We start from the raw sequence: 16,101 nt of genomic DNA on the forward strand, positions 1-16,101 counted from the left end.
GCACATTTCCGCAAGTCCCACACGGACGCTGCCACCCTGCGCACCCTGCAACATCGCTTTAATCTGCCAGTGCACCGACTGCTGTGCGACGTGCCCACACGGTGGAACTCTACGCTCCACATGTTGGCCAGGCTCTATGAGCAGCGTAGAGCTATAGTGGAATACCAACTCCAACATGGGCGGCGCAGTGGGAGTCAGCCTCCTCAATTCTTTTCAGAAGAGTGGGCCTGGTTGGCAGACATCTGCCAGGTCCTTCGAAACTTTGAGCAGTCTACCCAGGTGGTGAGCGGCGATGCTGCAATCATTAGCGTCACCATTCCTCTGCTCTGCATCTTGAGAACTTCCCTGCAAACCATAAAGGCAGCCGCTTTGCGCTCGGAAACCGAGCCGGGGGAAGACAGTATGTCGCTGGATAGTCAGAGCACCCTCCTGTCTATATCTCAGCGCGTTCAGGAGGAGGAGGAGGAGCATGAGGAGGAGGGGGAAGAGACAGCTTGGCCCACTGCTGACGGTACCCATGCTGCTTGCCTGTCATCATTTCAGCGTGTATGGCCTGAGGAGGAGGAGGATCCTGAAAGTGATCTTCCTAGTGAAGACAGCCATATGTTGCGTACAGGTACCCTGGCACACATGGCTGACTTCATGTTAGGATGCCTTTCTCGTGACCCTCGTATTCAACGCATTCTGGCCACTACGGATTACTGGGTGTACACACTGCTCGACCCACGCTATAAGGAGAACCTTCCCACTCTCATTCCCGAAGAGGAAAGGGGTTCGAGAGTGTTGCTATACCACAGGACCCTGGCGGACAAGCTGATGGTAAAATTCCCATCCGACAGCGGTAGTGGCAGAAGGCGCAGTTCCGAGGGCCAGGTAGCAGGGGAGGTGCGTAGATCGAGCAGCATGTACAGCCCAGGCAGTGCAACAGTCTTTAAGGGCCTGGCCAGCTTTATGGCTCCCCAGCAAGACTGTGTCACCGCTCCCCAGTCAAGGCTGAGTCGGCGGGAGCACTGTAAAAGGATGGTGAGGGAGTACGTAGCCGATCGCACGACCATCCTCAGTGACGCCTCTGCCCCCTACAACTACTGGGTATCGAAGCTGGACACGTGGCCTGAACTAGCGCTGTATGCCCTGGAGGTGCTTGCTTGTCCTGCGGCTAGCGTCTTGTCGGAGAGGGTGTTTAGTGCGGCTGGGGGAATCATCACAGATAAGCGTACCCGCCTGTCAACCGACAGTGCCGACAGGCTTACACTCATCAAGATGAACAAAGCCTGGATTTCCCCAGACTTCTCTTCTCCACCAGCGGACAGCAGCGATACGTAAGCAATACGTAGGCTGCACCCGCGGATGGAAGCTACGTTCTCTCTCACCATCCAAAACGGGGACATTTCTGCTTCATCAATCTGTGTCTAATATTCCTCCTCCTCCTCCGCCTCCTCCTCTTGAAACCTCACGTAATCACGCTGAACGGGCAATTTTTCTTAGGGCCACAAGGCTCACTCATCTAATTTTTCGAAACAATTTTTATATGTTTCAACGCTCTTAAAAGCGTTGAAACTTTAACTTGAACCAATTTTTCGTTAAACTGGGCTGCCTCCAGGCCTAGTTACCACTTAAGCCACATTAACCAAAGCGATTAATGGGTTTCACCTGCCATCTTGGTTGGGCATGGCCAATTTTTACTGAGGTACATTAGTACTGTTGGTACACCAATTTTTTGGGGCCCTCACCTACAGTGTAATCATAGCAATTTGTATGTTCTTCGCCTGCACTCATGGTACAGAAGTGTGTGTGGGGTTGGCCTACACTTTAGCTACATAAATGTAACTTGGGCCTTGGCTATACTGCAGCTACTGAAATGGAACTAAGACTGCGCTCCCACTATACTGCTGCTTCGGAATTGTTACTGGGGCCTGTCTTGAGTGCTACTATTGCTGACATGGAACGAAGACTGCGCTCCTCCTATAATGCTGCTAGTGATATGTTAGTGGGGCCTGTCCTAATGCTACGGCTGAAATGTTACGAATTCTGGGCTCTGCCTATACCGCTGCTAATGGTATGTCTCTGGGGTGTGGAAACAGAGGCTTCCCAAAGACATGATGGCGGCGAGGCCATTTCCCACCAACGCGGTTACTGTTAAGGTGCATATAACCACGGACACGTGGAGAGGACACGTAGTGCCTCAAAAACATCCCCCTCCTCCTCCAACAGGGAAAACATTCTTGGCAAATGCCTTTGCATTGGTTCGTCTGGTGGCAGTCCAAGAATTTCACCTTTACCGACACTACAAGAGAGCCCCCCCACCATCCCCCCGCCACGGCCCACTTAATCCTGGCCACATTCCGAAAACCAACAAAATACAACCGCGCTACTAGGTCCGCAGTCACCACCACATTACCACCAACGCGGTTACTGTTAAGGTGCATATTACCAGTCTGACTGGGGCATGCAGACACCTTGACAGAATGAATAGTGTGTGGCACATAGGTTCCCCATTGCCATGCCCACGTGTGCAGCTCCTGATGGCGGTGGCACAGGATTCTATTTCTCATTGCTTCTGTACAGCATTGTGGGCTATCGCCCCGCCCCTTTTAAAGATGGTCGCTGCCTAGCCGTGCCAATCCCTCTGCAGTGTGTGCCTGCGGTTCCTCCTCATGGCAGACGCACTTCTAAATAGACATGAGGGTGGTGTGGCATGAGGGCAGCTGAAGGCTGCGCAGGGACACTTTGGTGTGCGCTGTGGGGGGGAGGGGGGGGTGGTTGGTCAGCATGTAACCCAGGAGAAGTGGCAGCGGAGTGTCATGCAGGCAGTGATTGTGCTTTGTTGGAGGTAGTGTGGTGCTTAGCAAAGGTATGCCATGCTAATGAGGGCTTTTCAGAAGTAAAAGTTTTTGGGAGGGGGGGGGGCCCACTCTTGCCGGTATTGTGGCTTAATAGTGGGACCTGTGAACTTGAGATGCAGCCCAACACGTAGCCCCTCGCCTGCCCTATCCGTTGCTGTGTCGTTCCCATCACTTTGTTGAATTGCCCAGATTTTCACACATGAAAACCTTAGCGAGCATCGGCGAAATACAAAAATGCTCGAGTCGCCCATTGACTTCAATGGGGTTCGTTATTCGAAACGAACCCTCGAGCATCGCGAAAAGTTCGTTCCGAGTAACGAGCACCCGAGCATTTTGGTGCTCGCTCATCTCTAGTAAGGATCTAAGTGACTTTTACGAGAGTCGGATTGTGATGGCTAGTCAACTGGGTCAGAGAATCTCTAAAACAGCAGGTCTTGTAGGTTTGTTCCCAGTATACAGTGGTTTATACCTACCAAAAGTGGCCCAGGAAATGCCAAGCAGTAAACAAGTGTCCAAGCTCACTGATATGCGTATAAAGTGAGGGCTAGTAAATGAAAAAGTTAATACTGGTTATGATAGAAAAGTGTCAGAACCCACAGTACATTGGGGCTTTTTGCATTTAGGTCAGACTGGTCAGAGTGCCCATGCTGACCCATGTCCACTGCTGAAAGTGCTTACAATAGGCAAGTGAGCATCAGAACTGGACCATGGAATAATGGAAGGTGGCCTGGTCTCATGAATCATGTTATTTTTTTACATCATGTGGATGTCTGAGAGGGTCTTTTACCTGGGTAAAAGATGGCACCAAGATGCACTATGGGACAAAGGCAAGCTGGCAGAGGCAGTGTGATGCTCTGGGCAATGTTCTCCTGGGAAACCTTAGATACCGGCATTATTATGGATGTTACTTTGACATATACCACCTAAGTAAATATTGTTGCAGATGAAATGCACCCCTTCTTGTCAGTGCTATTCCCCAATACCTAGGGCATCTGTCAGCATATAATGGGTCCTGCCATACTGCAATAATTGTTCAGGAATGGTTTGAAGACTGCGAGAATGAGTTCAAGGTGACAATGGCCTCTGAGATCCCCAGATCTCAATCCTACAGAACATCTGTGGAGTGTGTGAGAAAAAAATGTTACATCCATGAAGGCCCCACCTTGTGACATACATGATTTAGAGGATCTGCTGCTAACGACTTGATGCCAGATACCACAGGACACCATCAGAGGTCTTGTGGAGTCCAGTACCTGATGTGTCAGACTGTTTTGGAGGCATGAGGATGAACTACATAATCATAAGCAGATAGTTTTATTATTAGGACTAATCAGCCTGATCTAACACACTAAACATCTTTTAGTAAGAGAACATCTTGCTAAAAAGTCCCTGTATCTTATAGTCCACAGTCAAGGGGCAGTCTAGTAGCACCAGAACCCCCAACTGCTTTTTTAATGATGATGAACAACTTCTTTCATCAAGGCAGGACAACGGGAGATGCTAAACACGACCTGCTGCTATTCATACAGTAGCTACATAGTTCTCTCCCCCCTTGCCTGACAGTGGTCCGTAAGAACAGTGCAGAGTAGGAAGGGAAGCCGAATATGATGGACACATTGTGTTCAGCTTCCTGACAGCACACACTGCTGTCGCCTGAGATTGTATGTATGCATGGTGGCCCAGCTCTGGTTCAACTACAGGTCAAAAAATATGTGAGGGTCAATCTTATGATCCGGAGTCCAGTAATCTGGACAGTTCAGATGCGTGAATCTCTTAGGGAAGTGCTTTGCTGTAGATATAATAGTATTGTTTGTCTCATAATACAAAGTGGTTATTGCCTCTTCAATTGAAATCCTGTTTTGTGTACATTCCCCCTCAACATAGTGCACTGTAATATTTCTTGACGTGTAACCTTCACAATACATGAAGGAGTAGGAATCGGAATGACACTCTGGAGAGAAATCCCATTGGTCTGTTCTTCCAGATTCTATTATGGTTCATCCTGAGCTCTAGCTTATTATAGGGTTCATCCAAATGTTAACCTCTCCACTTCCTTATACCACCAGGAAAGTTTTTAATTGATATGAAATATTTTTTCCTACTTTCTGTTGTATAAACCTGGGTGCATCCTAAAATCAGGTATGTCCTACAGTCAGAACATTAAGGAATATGAATTTATAAATACTGGACTGGGATGTGAATACATTGTTGGATGTGAAGACATATTAACGTTCTTTTACCAAATTAATTTTCCTGATATTACTCTACTCTTTTAGGTCTATTGGGTCCCACAATTCGTGTCGAAACATTTGATAATGTTATTATTCATTTTAAGAACCTTGCAAGTATTCCATACAGTCTACATGGCATTGGCGTATCCTATGGTAAAAGGTCAGAAGGTGAGAACTGTTCTATGGCATCATAATTACATAGCCCTCTTTCCTATCTTGCATAGGTATCTAAGCTAAATGAGAGGAAATAGTTATTAATTCACTTCAAACACTTTGGTAAACAATGCTTGCTGGGTGTTTCCCATTAAGTCTTTCTATGAGAAAATGCAGTTTAGAAGTCTCTGCTGATGAAGGGGTTATCTTTGGAGCATGGCTGCCAATCCACAGAGACACTCCTACAATGTAAGGACCATTTACACTGGATGACTGCTTAAGCGCCCAACAGTCATCCAAATGATCATCGCTCACTGAATGGAGGCGAAGCACGCCAAAGATCTCTAAATTTCTAAAGGGCACCCCAGAGATCAAAAGTGTGTAGAATGAACCCAAAATTGGGTAATGACCCACCAGGTGTGCGATACTCGTTGGTAAAACAGTAAATCCAAATGGGCTCTAATCACCAATATCGCACAGACCAGGCTCTGGATCTTCTTCCAAATAGAATTAGCAGCCTCTTTCCACAGTTCCCACAGGGCACTGGTTACCCACAGGTGGCACTAATCTTCTTAAATCCACATACAATCTTTATTAAATATACGCCACAGCTCAACGCATTTTGGGGAATAAATATAATTAGTTCCCTACCTCAGGAGCAAATTAAAACAGCAGAAAGGGACTTACAATATTTGTATAGGATGCAGAACCTCCAATTTATCTATATTCAGCATTCCACCAACTCAAACACTGGAGACTAGAGATGAGCGAACCTACTCGGCCATGCCCCTTTTTTGCCTGAGCGCCGCGATTTTCGAGTACTTCTGTACTCGGGCGAAAAGATTCGGGGGGCACCGTGGGTGAGTGGGGGGTTGCAGCGGGGAGTGGGGGGGAGAGGGAGAGGGAGAGGGAGAGAGGGCTCCCCCCTGTTCCCCGCTGCTACCCCCGCTCTGCCACACCTCCCCCCGCCACCCGGCGCCCCCCGAATCTTTTCACCCGAGTACATAAGTACTCGAAAATCGCGGTGCTTGATCGAGTAATTACTCTGAATGAGTATATTCGCTCATTTCTACTGGAGACATTTCCAGTCACATGACCCACCTGGGGTACCTTCGTTCACATGATCCAAGTGGTCTATCTTGGAAATACAAGTGTGTTCCACTGTGGAATGTATAGGCCAGTGAAAAATGGCCAAGATGCTCCAGAGCAGATGAAGTTGGAGCACGCTTGCCTTATAAAATACTGCTATCTACTGGCATTTATTTATTATTACAACAGGCTTATATCCTAAGGTGACCCTCTGAGCCTGGAGAAATAAAGGTGGCCAAACCACTTCTTTGACTACCTGATGCACACTGTATATTTAAAGCCCTTCCCTGAAAAACAATTACAGGATGCTGGCAGCTGGATCCCCTACCGCAACTGTCATCTGTAACAGCTGGGGTAGAGAATTCTTTATTCCCCACAGGGATGAAGAATTTCTTTTCCACATCTGTCACAGATGTGGCAGGTGCAGCAGGGAATTCTTTTTCGCATGTGGAAGATGTGTTCTTCATCCCTGTGGGGGACACGACAGGGGCGGACAGGTAAGTATATTTTTATTTATTTATTTTCTTTTACACTAAAATTGTTGTTTTTCAGGGAAGAGCTTATATTTAATGCTCTTCCCTGAGAAACAATTACGGGGTGTCGGCAGACCATTGTCTTCAATGAAGCCGCCGGCAGCAGCTGCGGCTCCATATAACACAATGCGTGCATTCCCTATGGGGCACGCATGCCCTATCTTTGCAGGCACACGCCTGTAAAGCATGGACATGGGAACACACAATAGAGAATGCATTGGTTCTAATAGACGCGTGTTTTTTGTGCACGTGTATGCATGCACAAAAACACGCTCGCGTTAAGCCACCCTTAAGACTTACATCCCCGGACTCAGCAGGTCACCTACTTTTAGCCCATAAACTTAGCCTATAAAACTTTTAAGTACCGAAAAAGGAGAGTAAAGAAGGCACCCCAAAATGATTAAATGATTAGAATACTTGAACTACATAAAATATGTAGTTATAAAAAAAAGGACCTTCAATTATAGAGTCTCCCGTTAAAATGCGTAAGAGTGAGACAAAATTATCCACACTCTAGCTGTAAAATATTTTTAATCAAGTATTAGGAAAGACAAACACGTTACTTTTTACATAATCCCTCTACTTATTCATCTGTCAACAAGCTTTTGTATTCCCTCATTAAAAAAATGTTTTGCTGGACCGTAAGTGCATGAGAAAAATAAACATCCATGAGTATAGTCTATGAGACAATAATGTGGCCGTGTGCTGTCGGTGGAATTACACGGACTGCACACAACCCAAAAATATGCTAGTGTGCCACTAGCCTAAGACCTTGCTTCCAGAGCCAAACTACACTATCCCCTTTTTATGGACAAACCAATTTAGTTTGAAACACCTCATCCACGAGGCCAGACATCAGACCTTATCTTTACTACACTGTAGCTCCTCTTTGGTCCATATTGGCTTGTTTCACAAACTTTTGCCTCCCTTGGGTATGAGCCGAGTACCATTGACCCCTCCTGGGCTCTCTTTAGGCTAATAGGATCTCCCCATCGACAGCAAAGCTTTCCCAGAGCCAACTCTACTCTGGTTGACAGAGTAGAAAAAAACCTTGCGCTCATATGCACTTAGGATAACGTGAATGGTACATGTTTAATGATGAGTATAACTTACTTAGTAGAGGAGCCCTATATATATGGGGCTCCTCTCAATCCAGGAACATCCTTAGTAACAATAGGGGGTTTTCCTGGGAGATTTTGATTTCAACTGGTTTATTAATAGGGAGACAAACATGTAGACACAGGCCGCAATAGAGGGCGAAAACCTGCAACTCAGACCACTAGATTTGTGCTTGAAAAAGGAGCCTGTATTGCTACGAAACGTGTTGCACCCCATTGGTTTTTCCCCCTCTATTCTAGCCGGCATCTGCATGTTTGTCTTCTTATTAATAAACCAGTTGATGTCAAAATCTCCCAGGACTTTCCCCTTTGGCTTACTAAGGACGTTCATGGATTGAGAAGAGCCCCATATATACATAGGGCTCCTCTACGAAGTAAGTTATACCCATCATTAAACCTGAGGTCTCCATGCCTGCGGGTTCTCCCCCAAACGCTCTCCCTAAGGACTAGGGATCCTGTCTTGCCGAATACTGTACTAAGCTTCCTCGGACTGACGGTGTGGACGCCTACCATCGGACGGGTGTTCCACACCAGGTAGGTCCCACCTTTTACATTTCTATTTACCTTTGTATAAATTTTAGTCACCTCCTTGAAGGAATCCTGTAGATTGGAGCACTAGCCTGCGGATTCTCTCATTTGCCACTCTGGGTAACAGCACACTCAACCTGTAGTTTATCAGTAGTAGCTTACACAGAACACTGCAAACTATCCTCTTACATGACCAATCTCTCTAGCCCAAATGCTACAAGCAGTAACTCTGTTAGCTCAACATCCACTCACATGGCAACTACGCCTTGCATGGTGAAATAGTGGAACGACTCCCCTCTCACCTTGCCCTCTCATCCAACAAAATAAAAGATCTAACTAGTTATTCTAAATGAATGGCAAATCTACTGCAACGTCCCATATGGACACCCTGGACACTTGACAAATGTGGGGAGCTGGTAGGTTAAGTGATGGCTTGTCACGGCGGCACTTACCAGGCTTCTTTCCTAGAGGCTTGACACGTAGCTGAGGCCAGAGCAGGATTGCAGGCCACCGTTGACACCCCTACGATAGGGAATGCCAATAAACAGGATGAGGGGAGTAGTAGTAGTTGTCACAGGTGACGCCACCATTCCTACACACCGGTATATCACACATCGGAGAATAAACACAGACACTGGTGTATACGACCTCGGGTCCCCAGGAACAGTTAGGGCCCGGTATAAACTTTACTTCAATTAAACTTTTGCAAGAACGATTGTACAACAATTCAGGTACAATTCTTCACAGTGCAGGCAAGAAAAGGAAGTTCAGAGGTCAGGGAGGATACACAGAATGAAACCGGTCCTACAGTCTGCGTTATCTGTCAGGTACCAACCTGGATTGGGAGCACTCTGGAGAAGAAAAGGGGGTAGGGGTGACTCCACAGACACTCTGGTAGTATTATTTACTGTTAGGATTTGCACCCCGCACTGTAGACGTGTGGGTGTGACTTAGTACCTCTGCAGTGGGTCTTGTCAGGAAAGTGATAACTTACAAAACTCTCTCTTAGACTTGGGATCACTACACTCATTTAACATACAGTCACTACAGTAAGTCTCTATTTCTCCTCCATCTTCACCACAAGGAAGCTGAAGGTGCTTGCATGTGGCACTGTGTTAGGTGGTACTCTTGCAGTTTCAGAAGATGGAAACCTAGTGAAGATGAATCTCTCTTCCCGCTCTCAGTCACTCCTATTTATACCCTCAGTCATACAACAAGACATGACAAACTGATACATTTACAGGCAGACTTTGATTTTATGAAAGTTAACCTCTCAAGCGCCGCAGCTGTGCAACATACACACTAGATATAACAAGACGGGTTTTGCACAGTGCATCCACGCAAGCGCGTCTAATCGGGCGATTAGACGCTGAAGTTAGACGGAGCCATGGAGACGAGAACGCCAGCGCAGGGAAGGTAAGTGAATAACTTCTGTATGGCTCATATTTAATGCACGATGTATATTACAAAGTGCATTAATATGGCCATACAGAAGTGCTTAACCCCACTTGCTTTCGCGAGACAACCCCTTTAACACTTTTTCCTATTTGCTTCTCTTTAGGCGCAGGATACAGTGATGGAACTGGCATATTGGAGAAGGGAGATGATGAAGTTCTACCTGGACAAGAATGCACTTACATTTGGAAAATTCCAGAAAACTATGGACCAGCTGAATCTGACCCCATCTGCATAACATCTGTTTATTACTCTCACAGTAACTCTTCCTATGATATAAATTCTGGATTATTGGGAGCAATCCTTATCTGTAAACCAGGTGAGACTGACATCAAGTGTTCACTAATTACATATGCCTTCCTGATAAAGATGAAAACTAATGTTTCTATCCATGCAGTTAAAATTGTTTCTGCAAAGTTTGTAACATAGACATCTTTGGCTGCTCACCTTTTCAGCACCTCAAACACCTTTACCAACCTGCATAAACTCTTCATCCTTCTGCTACCTTCAATTCTGTGCCTGTTAATTCCCTATCTGCATGCTGCAACAAATTGTGCTTAAGACTAGTTTCAGACGAGTGCATTGCCTGTAATATGGATGAGTGTCGCAGCCTTACCGCAGGTCCAATGACCAAAAATCATAGTAACGTAGGGATCAGTAAGTAGACCTCAGTTGGGTCGGGACACTTGTTCGTATTGCAGGAGCGTAAATGCGCTCTTCTAAATCTGTGTTTACTCTGGGAGTCAAATAAGAGCCACAAACAAGGATAGTAAATATCTGCTATTATTTGCTGGTTTAATCCAATAGACTGGGGCTTCTCAATCAGTTTTCCATATGGGTCTTACCAGCCAATCTTTGGTGATGATGAGTCCACACCAGTGAACAAATAACACCATGTAGCACCCATATTACCCCCAGCAAAGCCAAACACATGTCACCATGCAGCACACGTATTACTAGCCCCTAGCTGTATCACTGTACAGCAGAAAATATCGCCCTATCAGCGCCAAAGAAGTACCACAGTGCAGTATAAAGTATTGCCTCAAAAACACCAAATACCAAGTTTTTTTTGTATGTTTTTTAAAACATTTTCAAAACCTACATCAATATATAGCATAAGAAATTAAGATAATTGCCTCTACAAGATTATGGTAATAAAGTGGATCCGTTCATCTGTGCTTGTTCGTTGGTTGGATAAGGAATGATACAATAAAGACGCTTATAGTTGTTTCAGTAATATGGTTAAGGGTCAGATGCAGTCTAATTAAAACATTTTTGAAGAAAATGATAAACATGAAAAACAATAAACAGTAAAGTCCGACCTGCTATAACCCCAAAATTAATGTGTGCCTCCCTCCCATACAGCGGAGGGGAAGCAGTGCCAGTTGTCTTTCCAGATGTCCATCTCGACATGTTTGTATTAGAAATACTACAGAAAATTGATTCATTAGACTTTGTTCTAGAAGTATGGTAGGTAGATGCGGAAATCCCTCCCGGCCCCAGTTGAGCACTTAGAACTCCCTAAAGGGGTGATTCCTCCAACCCCAGTTGTTCCTGAAACCAGCATGTATAATAAAAACAATTTTTGAGCCTGTTCCTAAGTCTCTGTGGTAGATGGATAAAGCTCCTCCAGGTCATGAAAAAGCATTGTACCATTCTCTCTTTAAGGAGTAATGTTTCGGCCCAGTCTATTTGGAATAGAATGGCTAATTTATCCAATAATAATTTCAAGGAGGTGCTGTTGGCTGCAACCACATCTGCAAGATAGCCTTCAGACCTGCTGCTATGAAGTGTAACAGTTTGCGTGCCCCCACTGAGCAGAGATATTTGTTGGGGTCTGAGTGACCAAAAATCGCCCACAGAGGTTCTTGCAGGCAAAAATTTGTCAGTTGTGTTGTGGTATAGTTATAGATCTGCGACCAGAAGGCCTGTATTACAGGGCAAGACCATATACAATGGTACAAGTTTGCATTTGGCTCTTTACATTTAAAGCAGTTCGGGGTGATATATATGCCCATGTGGTGTCCCTTCACTGGAGTTAGGTAGGATCTATGGGTAATTTGTAGTCTCATCTCTAAGAATCTGGCTGAGGGTAAATACTTGAGCAGATGACATTGATTCTAGAATCACTGCAGGGGTTAAATCTGGAATAATCATAGACCACTTTATAACTCCAGAATCAACGTTATCTAATTCTCTCATATTGTGAATCGATCTGTACAAACTACAGATCAAGCTCCGTGTAGTCATTGGCTTAGAGATCCAGGTGGTCCCCATCATGTCCCAATCAAAGTCTCGGAATTCTGGTAAAAGTTGTTGGATATAATGCCTAGCCTGTAGATAAGAAAAACTTGGTCAGCTCAGGGAATTTTTGCCTCATCTCCTAGGACAGAATATGCTTTTCCTTTTTGTGTAATAACTTGTCTATTGAATCGATTCCCCTGTTGTGCCATTCGTGAAAAATCCCGTATGGGCTGTTATTTTGAATTTTTTTTTTTTATGGGGGTCAGATAGGTGGGATGCGTGAGGAGATGTGTGGCTGTCATGACGCAGTCTGCTCCATGTCTCCCATGCAGTGAATATCAGGTGGTTATTTCTAATGGTTTCTGGTAGTTCTGTATATGGGAGGTGGAGGATATTCTGCAGTCGTGTGGGGGCAGACATCTTTTGTTCTAAGGTTAGGTTTGTGAAGTTTGACTGGAAGTAGATCCAATCATGGATGATGCGGGCTGGTGATGCAAGGTTATAGTCCTTTATGTGGGGGAAATTGATTCCTCTGTTAGTTTTGTGTTTTTGTAAAGTATTAAACACTATGTGCGGCCGTTTTCCTCCCCATATGAAGTTTCTATATAGATAATGGATTCTTTTGTTATCTTTTGGTTTTAAGAATATGGGTAGGGAGTGAAGGAGGTATAGCAAGCGAGGGAACTTCACCATTTTTAAGAGGTTAGCTCTTCCCAAAAGGGAGAGTGAGAAATTTTTCCAATAGCTTAAAGCTGTTTCCAAATTTGTTATGTAAGGTTCTATGTTTGCTTTATGTAGTCTGAAGGGGTGTCAAGTGACATGTATTGTGACAGGTATTGTATGGAGTTTTTTTTCCCATCGAAATGGGTATTGGGCCGTCCACAGAGGTCTTGTTGGTCCTTTGAGCAGCAGTGCTTCCGCTTTGTTTAGGTTTAGAGTATAGCCTGAGAGTCTGCCAATATTCTCTATTTCTCGTATTAGTGGTGTCAATACGTCCTTTGAGTTACTAATCATCAAAAGTATGTCAGTGGTGAATGCCTCTACTTTTAATTCTAGCTCAGCATATCGGATGCCCATTAAGAGTGTCGCAGATGTTAGGTTGCGGAGTAGGGCGTCTATAGACAGGTCAAAGAGAAGTGGTGAAAGTGGGCATCCCTGACAGGCCCCCCGGAATAAGCCTATTGTCCTGCTGGTGGTTTTAAGCAGTCGCCAGGGGTCATATAAATTTAGTTGATCGATCAGTTCTAGTAATGCGTAAGTGGGTGATAGTGGTTCTATGGTGGGACCTGTCCTATTCAATGAGTTATCTTGTACACTATTAAAGTCACCTCCAATGATTAAGCGGTCTGTCACGTATGGTTGTAATAGTTGTGTGAGGTCAGTGTAAAATGCTGATTGGTCATTATTAGGGGCATATATGTTCACCAAACAGTACATTTGCAAGTCAATACGTACTCGCAGTATGAGGTATCTGCCCCATGGGTCTGCTATGGAGTCTTTTAGTACATATGGCACTCTTTTTCTAATTAGTATGGCTACACCTTGAGCTGCCGATGTGTGCGATGTTGTGTAGCAGGAATCTATCCATGGTACCCGCAGCTCACCCCCTCCTCCCTGTCTCCATTGTGTTTCTTGTAGATAAATGATGTCAGGTTTATAGCTTTTTAGATGTGTGACTACTTTTTTCCGTTTAATCGGTGTATTGAGTCCCACTATGTTCCAAGATATAAATCGTAGGGCCGTGGGTGTTTGGAGTTGGTCTATTCCTATTTAGGTGGGCATGATTATCTGAGTGGTATGGAGTAAGTTACCTCTGTGTAAGCCCCATGTTCGTCGTTGTCCCTTTCGGTCCCAGCAAGCAGCAGGCACAACAGAACATCACTTGCACTGCGCCGAGAGGGGTCCGCATCCACTATGTAAAACCAAGGGTCAAGCAGGCCAAGCTAAAATAAAAAAAAAACATAACAATTAACATTATTATTATTTCTAAACATATAAGTTGCCACATCCATGTGTTTTAGAGTGCAAATATCATGGTATCAAAGACTCCTCTCCCCACATTGTCGGACATCAGTCTCCAACATCCTCAAGGCGCATGTGTCTTCTGGCTTCTTCTGGGATGTTAAAGATAAGACCAAATACCAATTTAATAAGCTATTCTTTCTATACACCAAACACCACAGAGTAGGGCAAATGGCAGCAGCAACATGTTACCCATACCCCCCCAACATTGTGGACAGTGAAAGAGGGACACTTGTGGTTCATTGTATGACTGACACAAAAATCATCAGAATATAGATAGTTTATGATCCAAATTGCACTATATGATGGAATAATATGCGAATTGGGGTCTTATATACATTTAGAAACCAATATAGATAGTTTATGGAACAATATGGTATGTTTATTAATGTAAATCCACTGACAGACCGTCCTACAGGGACTCTACCTGTCTAGGTGTCTTCAGCCCTCAGTGACACATACTGCTTACTAAGGTAGTACTGCTGAGGTGCTCAGGTGACTGTCTTTCTCTGCCAGTGCCTGCCCTTCTAACAATCTGTTGCAGCTGAAGAGGTGGAGATTTTGGGCGATGCATGTATGATCCCACGCCGAGGCCTCAGATCTAAGTGCTTAGTTATACCACTGCAAACTCTACTAAATGTTTTCCTTGGCTGTGCGGGTTCTGGTCTCCAGATTATCAGGAGGTGTGGAGGTGGTTGCCCGTTTGTCTTTGGCAGCACATCTCCCTGTTTACATGGAGAGATGTGCAGCCGATCACCAAACACTTTTTGTTAGCTAAAAAGACACGATCAGCGCTTGCTTGTTATCTGATCATATGCACTTTTACATGGCCCTGAAAACAGGGAAACAACTGTACAAGTGAACATTCATGTCTGATCATTGGGCCGTATAAGCGGCCTTTAATACTGCAATGGATGATGAATGGTACTTAATCACAGAAATTGGTAAACTCTTTATGAGTCACATTTTATTAGTAATGAAAAAATCCAGGTACTTCCTAAGGATTCATTTAATTTTACTTGCAACTGTTTATCTTTGGAGACTTCAAAACACAGGAAGCAGTCGGATTTAATTTTAACCCCCCCCCCCTCACCCCACCCAGTTTAGGAGGAGCTGAGTTCCTTCTGCAGGAAAAATGAAAAAAAGATTTGGTACTGTGTTAGCCAGTAGAGCAATGTGTGATTGTTCTCAGTGCAGGAAAAGGACATTACAGTTTTGGACTAACTACTGAGCTTGTTCTACTTCAAAAGTCTGTAGCTCCAATTCTAACATTCTTGCCTTTGAAATGACACCAAAAGCATGTTAATAGCACTTAAAGACCCAGAGCAACAGCTGTTTGAAGTTGGGTCAGGAATATTAAATTTACAGTGGGTGTGTTTTCAACTGATGTGTAGAGGAGGGAGGGGAGATTAGCACAGCAGAGAAGATCTGTGATTCTACAGTTTCAGGGCTTATTCACACGAGCGTATATTGGACGCCGTTTTCACAGCCGGACGATATACACTACCATCTGATTGGGTTCCAATGCATCAGATAACACAGACGTATTCCCGCGGCTTAAAAGCACCCGGACGGCCAATATAGCGCCAGGCGCTTTTACGCCAGGCAGCAAAGATAGTCCTGGAACTCTCTGCCCGGAATACATTGGCTGCTGCATAGACTCCTATGGCAGCCAATGACAGCGGCCGGAGAAGGGAGGTAGGAGGGAGTTTAGCAGCGTGACTGCTAAACTCCCTCCCCCTTCTTTCCTCCTCTCTCCTCCCCTCCGACTGTTTGCAATAGGAGGGTTCGGGACAGAGGCAGAGTTACGGACAAGGGGCAGGATGGGAGCTTAGCTCTGCCTCCCCTTAGCAAACAGCCAGAGGAGAGGAGAGAGGAGGTGAGC

The 16,101-nt window shown here is 45.0% G+C and overlaps 1 protein-coding gene across 1 annotated transcript in view; it reads left to right on the forward strand.

Moving 5' to 3' along the window:
* F8 (coagulation factor VIII) overlaps nucleotides 1–16,101 on the forward strand; it is a 106,043-nt gene that overhangs the window by 19,204 nt on the left and 70,738 nt on the right. The window contains exons 3-4 of the mRNA XM_066581028.1: nucleotides 5,120–5,242; nucleotides 10,057–10,269. Coding sequence (XP_066437125.1) covers nucleotides 5,120–5,242; nucleotides 10,057–10,269 — 336 coding nt within the window. The remainder of the gene's footprint in view (nucleotides 1–5,119; nucleotides 5,243–10,056; nucleotides 10,270–16,101) is intronic.

This window comes from Eleutherodactylus coqui, chromosome 10 (assembly GCF_035609145.1).
Source record: "Eleutherodactylus coqui strain aEleCoq1 chromosome 10, aEleCoq1.hap1, whole genome shotgun sequence".
Lineage (NCBI taxonomy): Eukaryota > Metazoa > Chordata > Amphibia > Anura > Eleutherodactylidae > Eleutherodactylus > Eleutherodactylus coqui.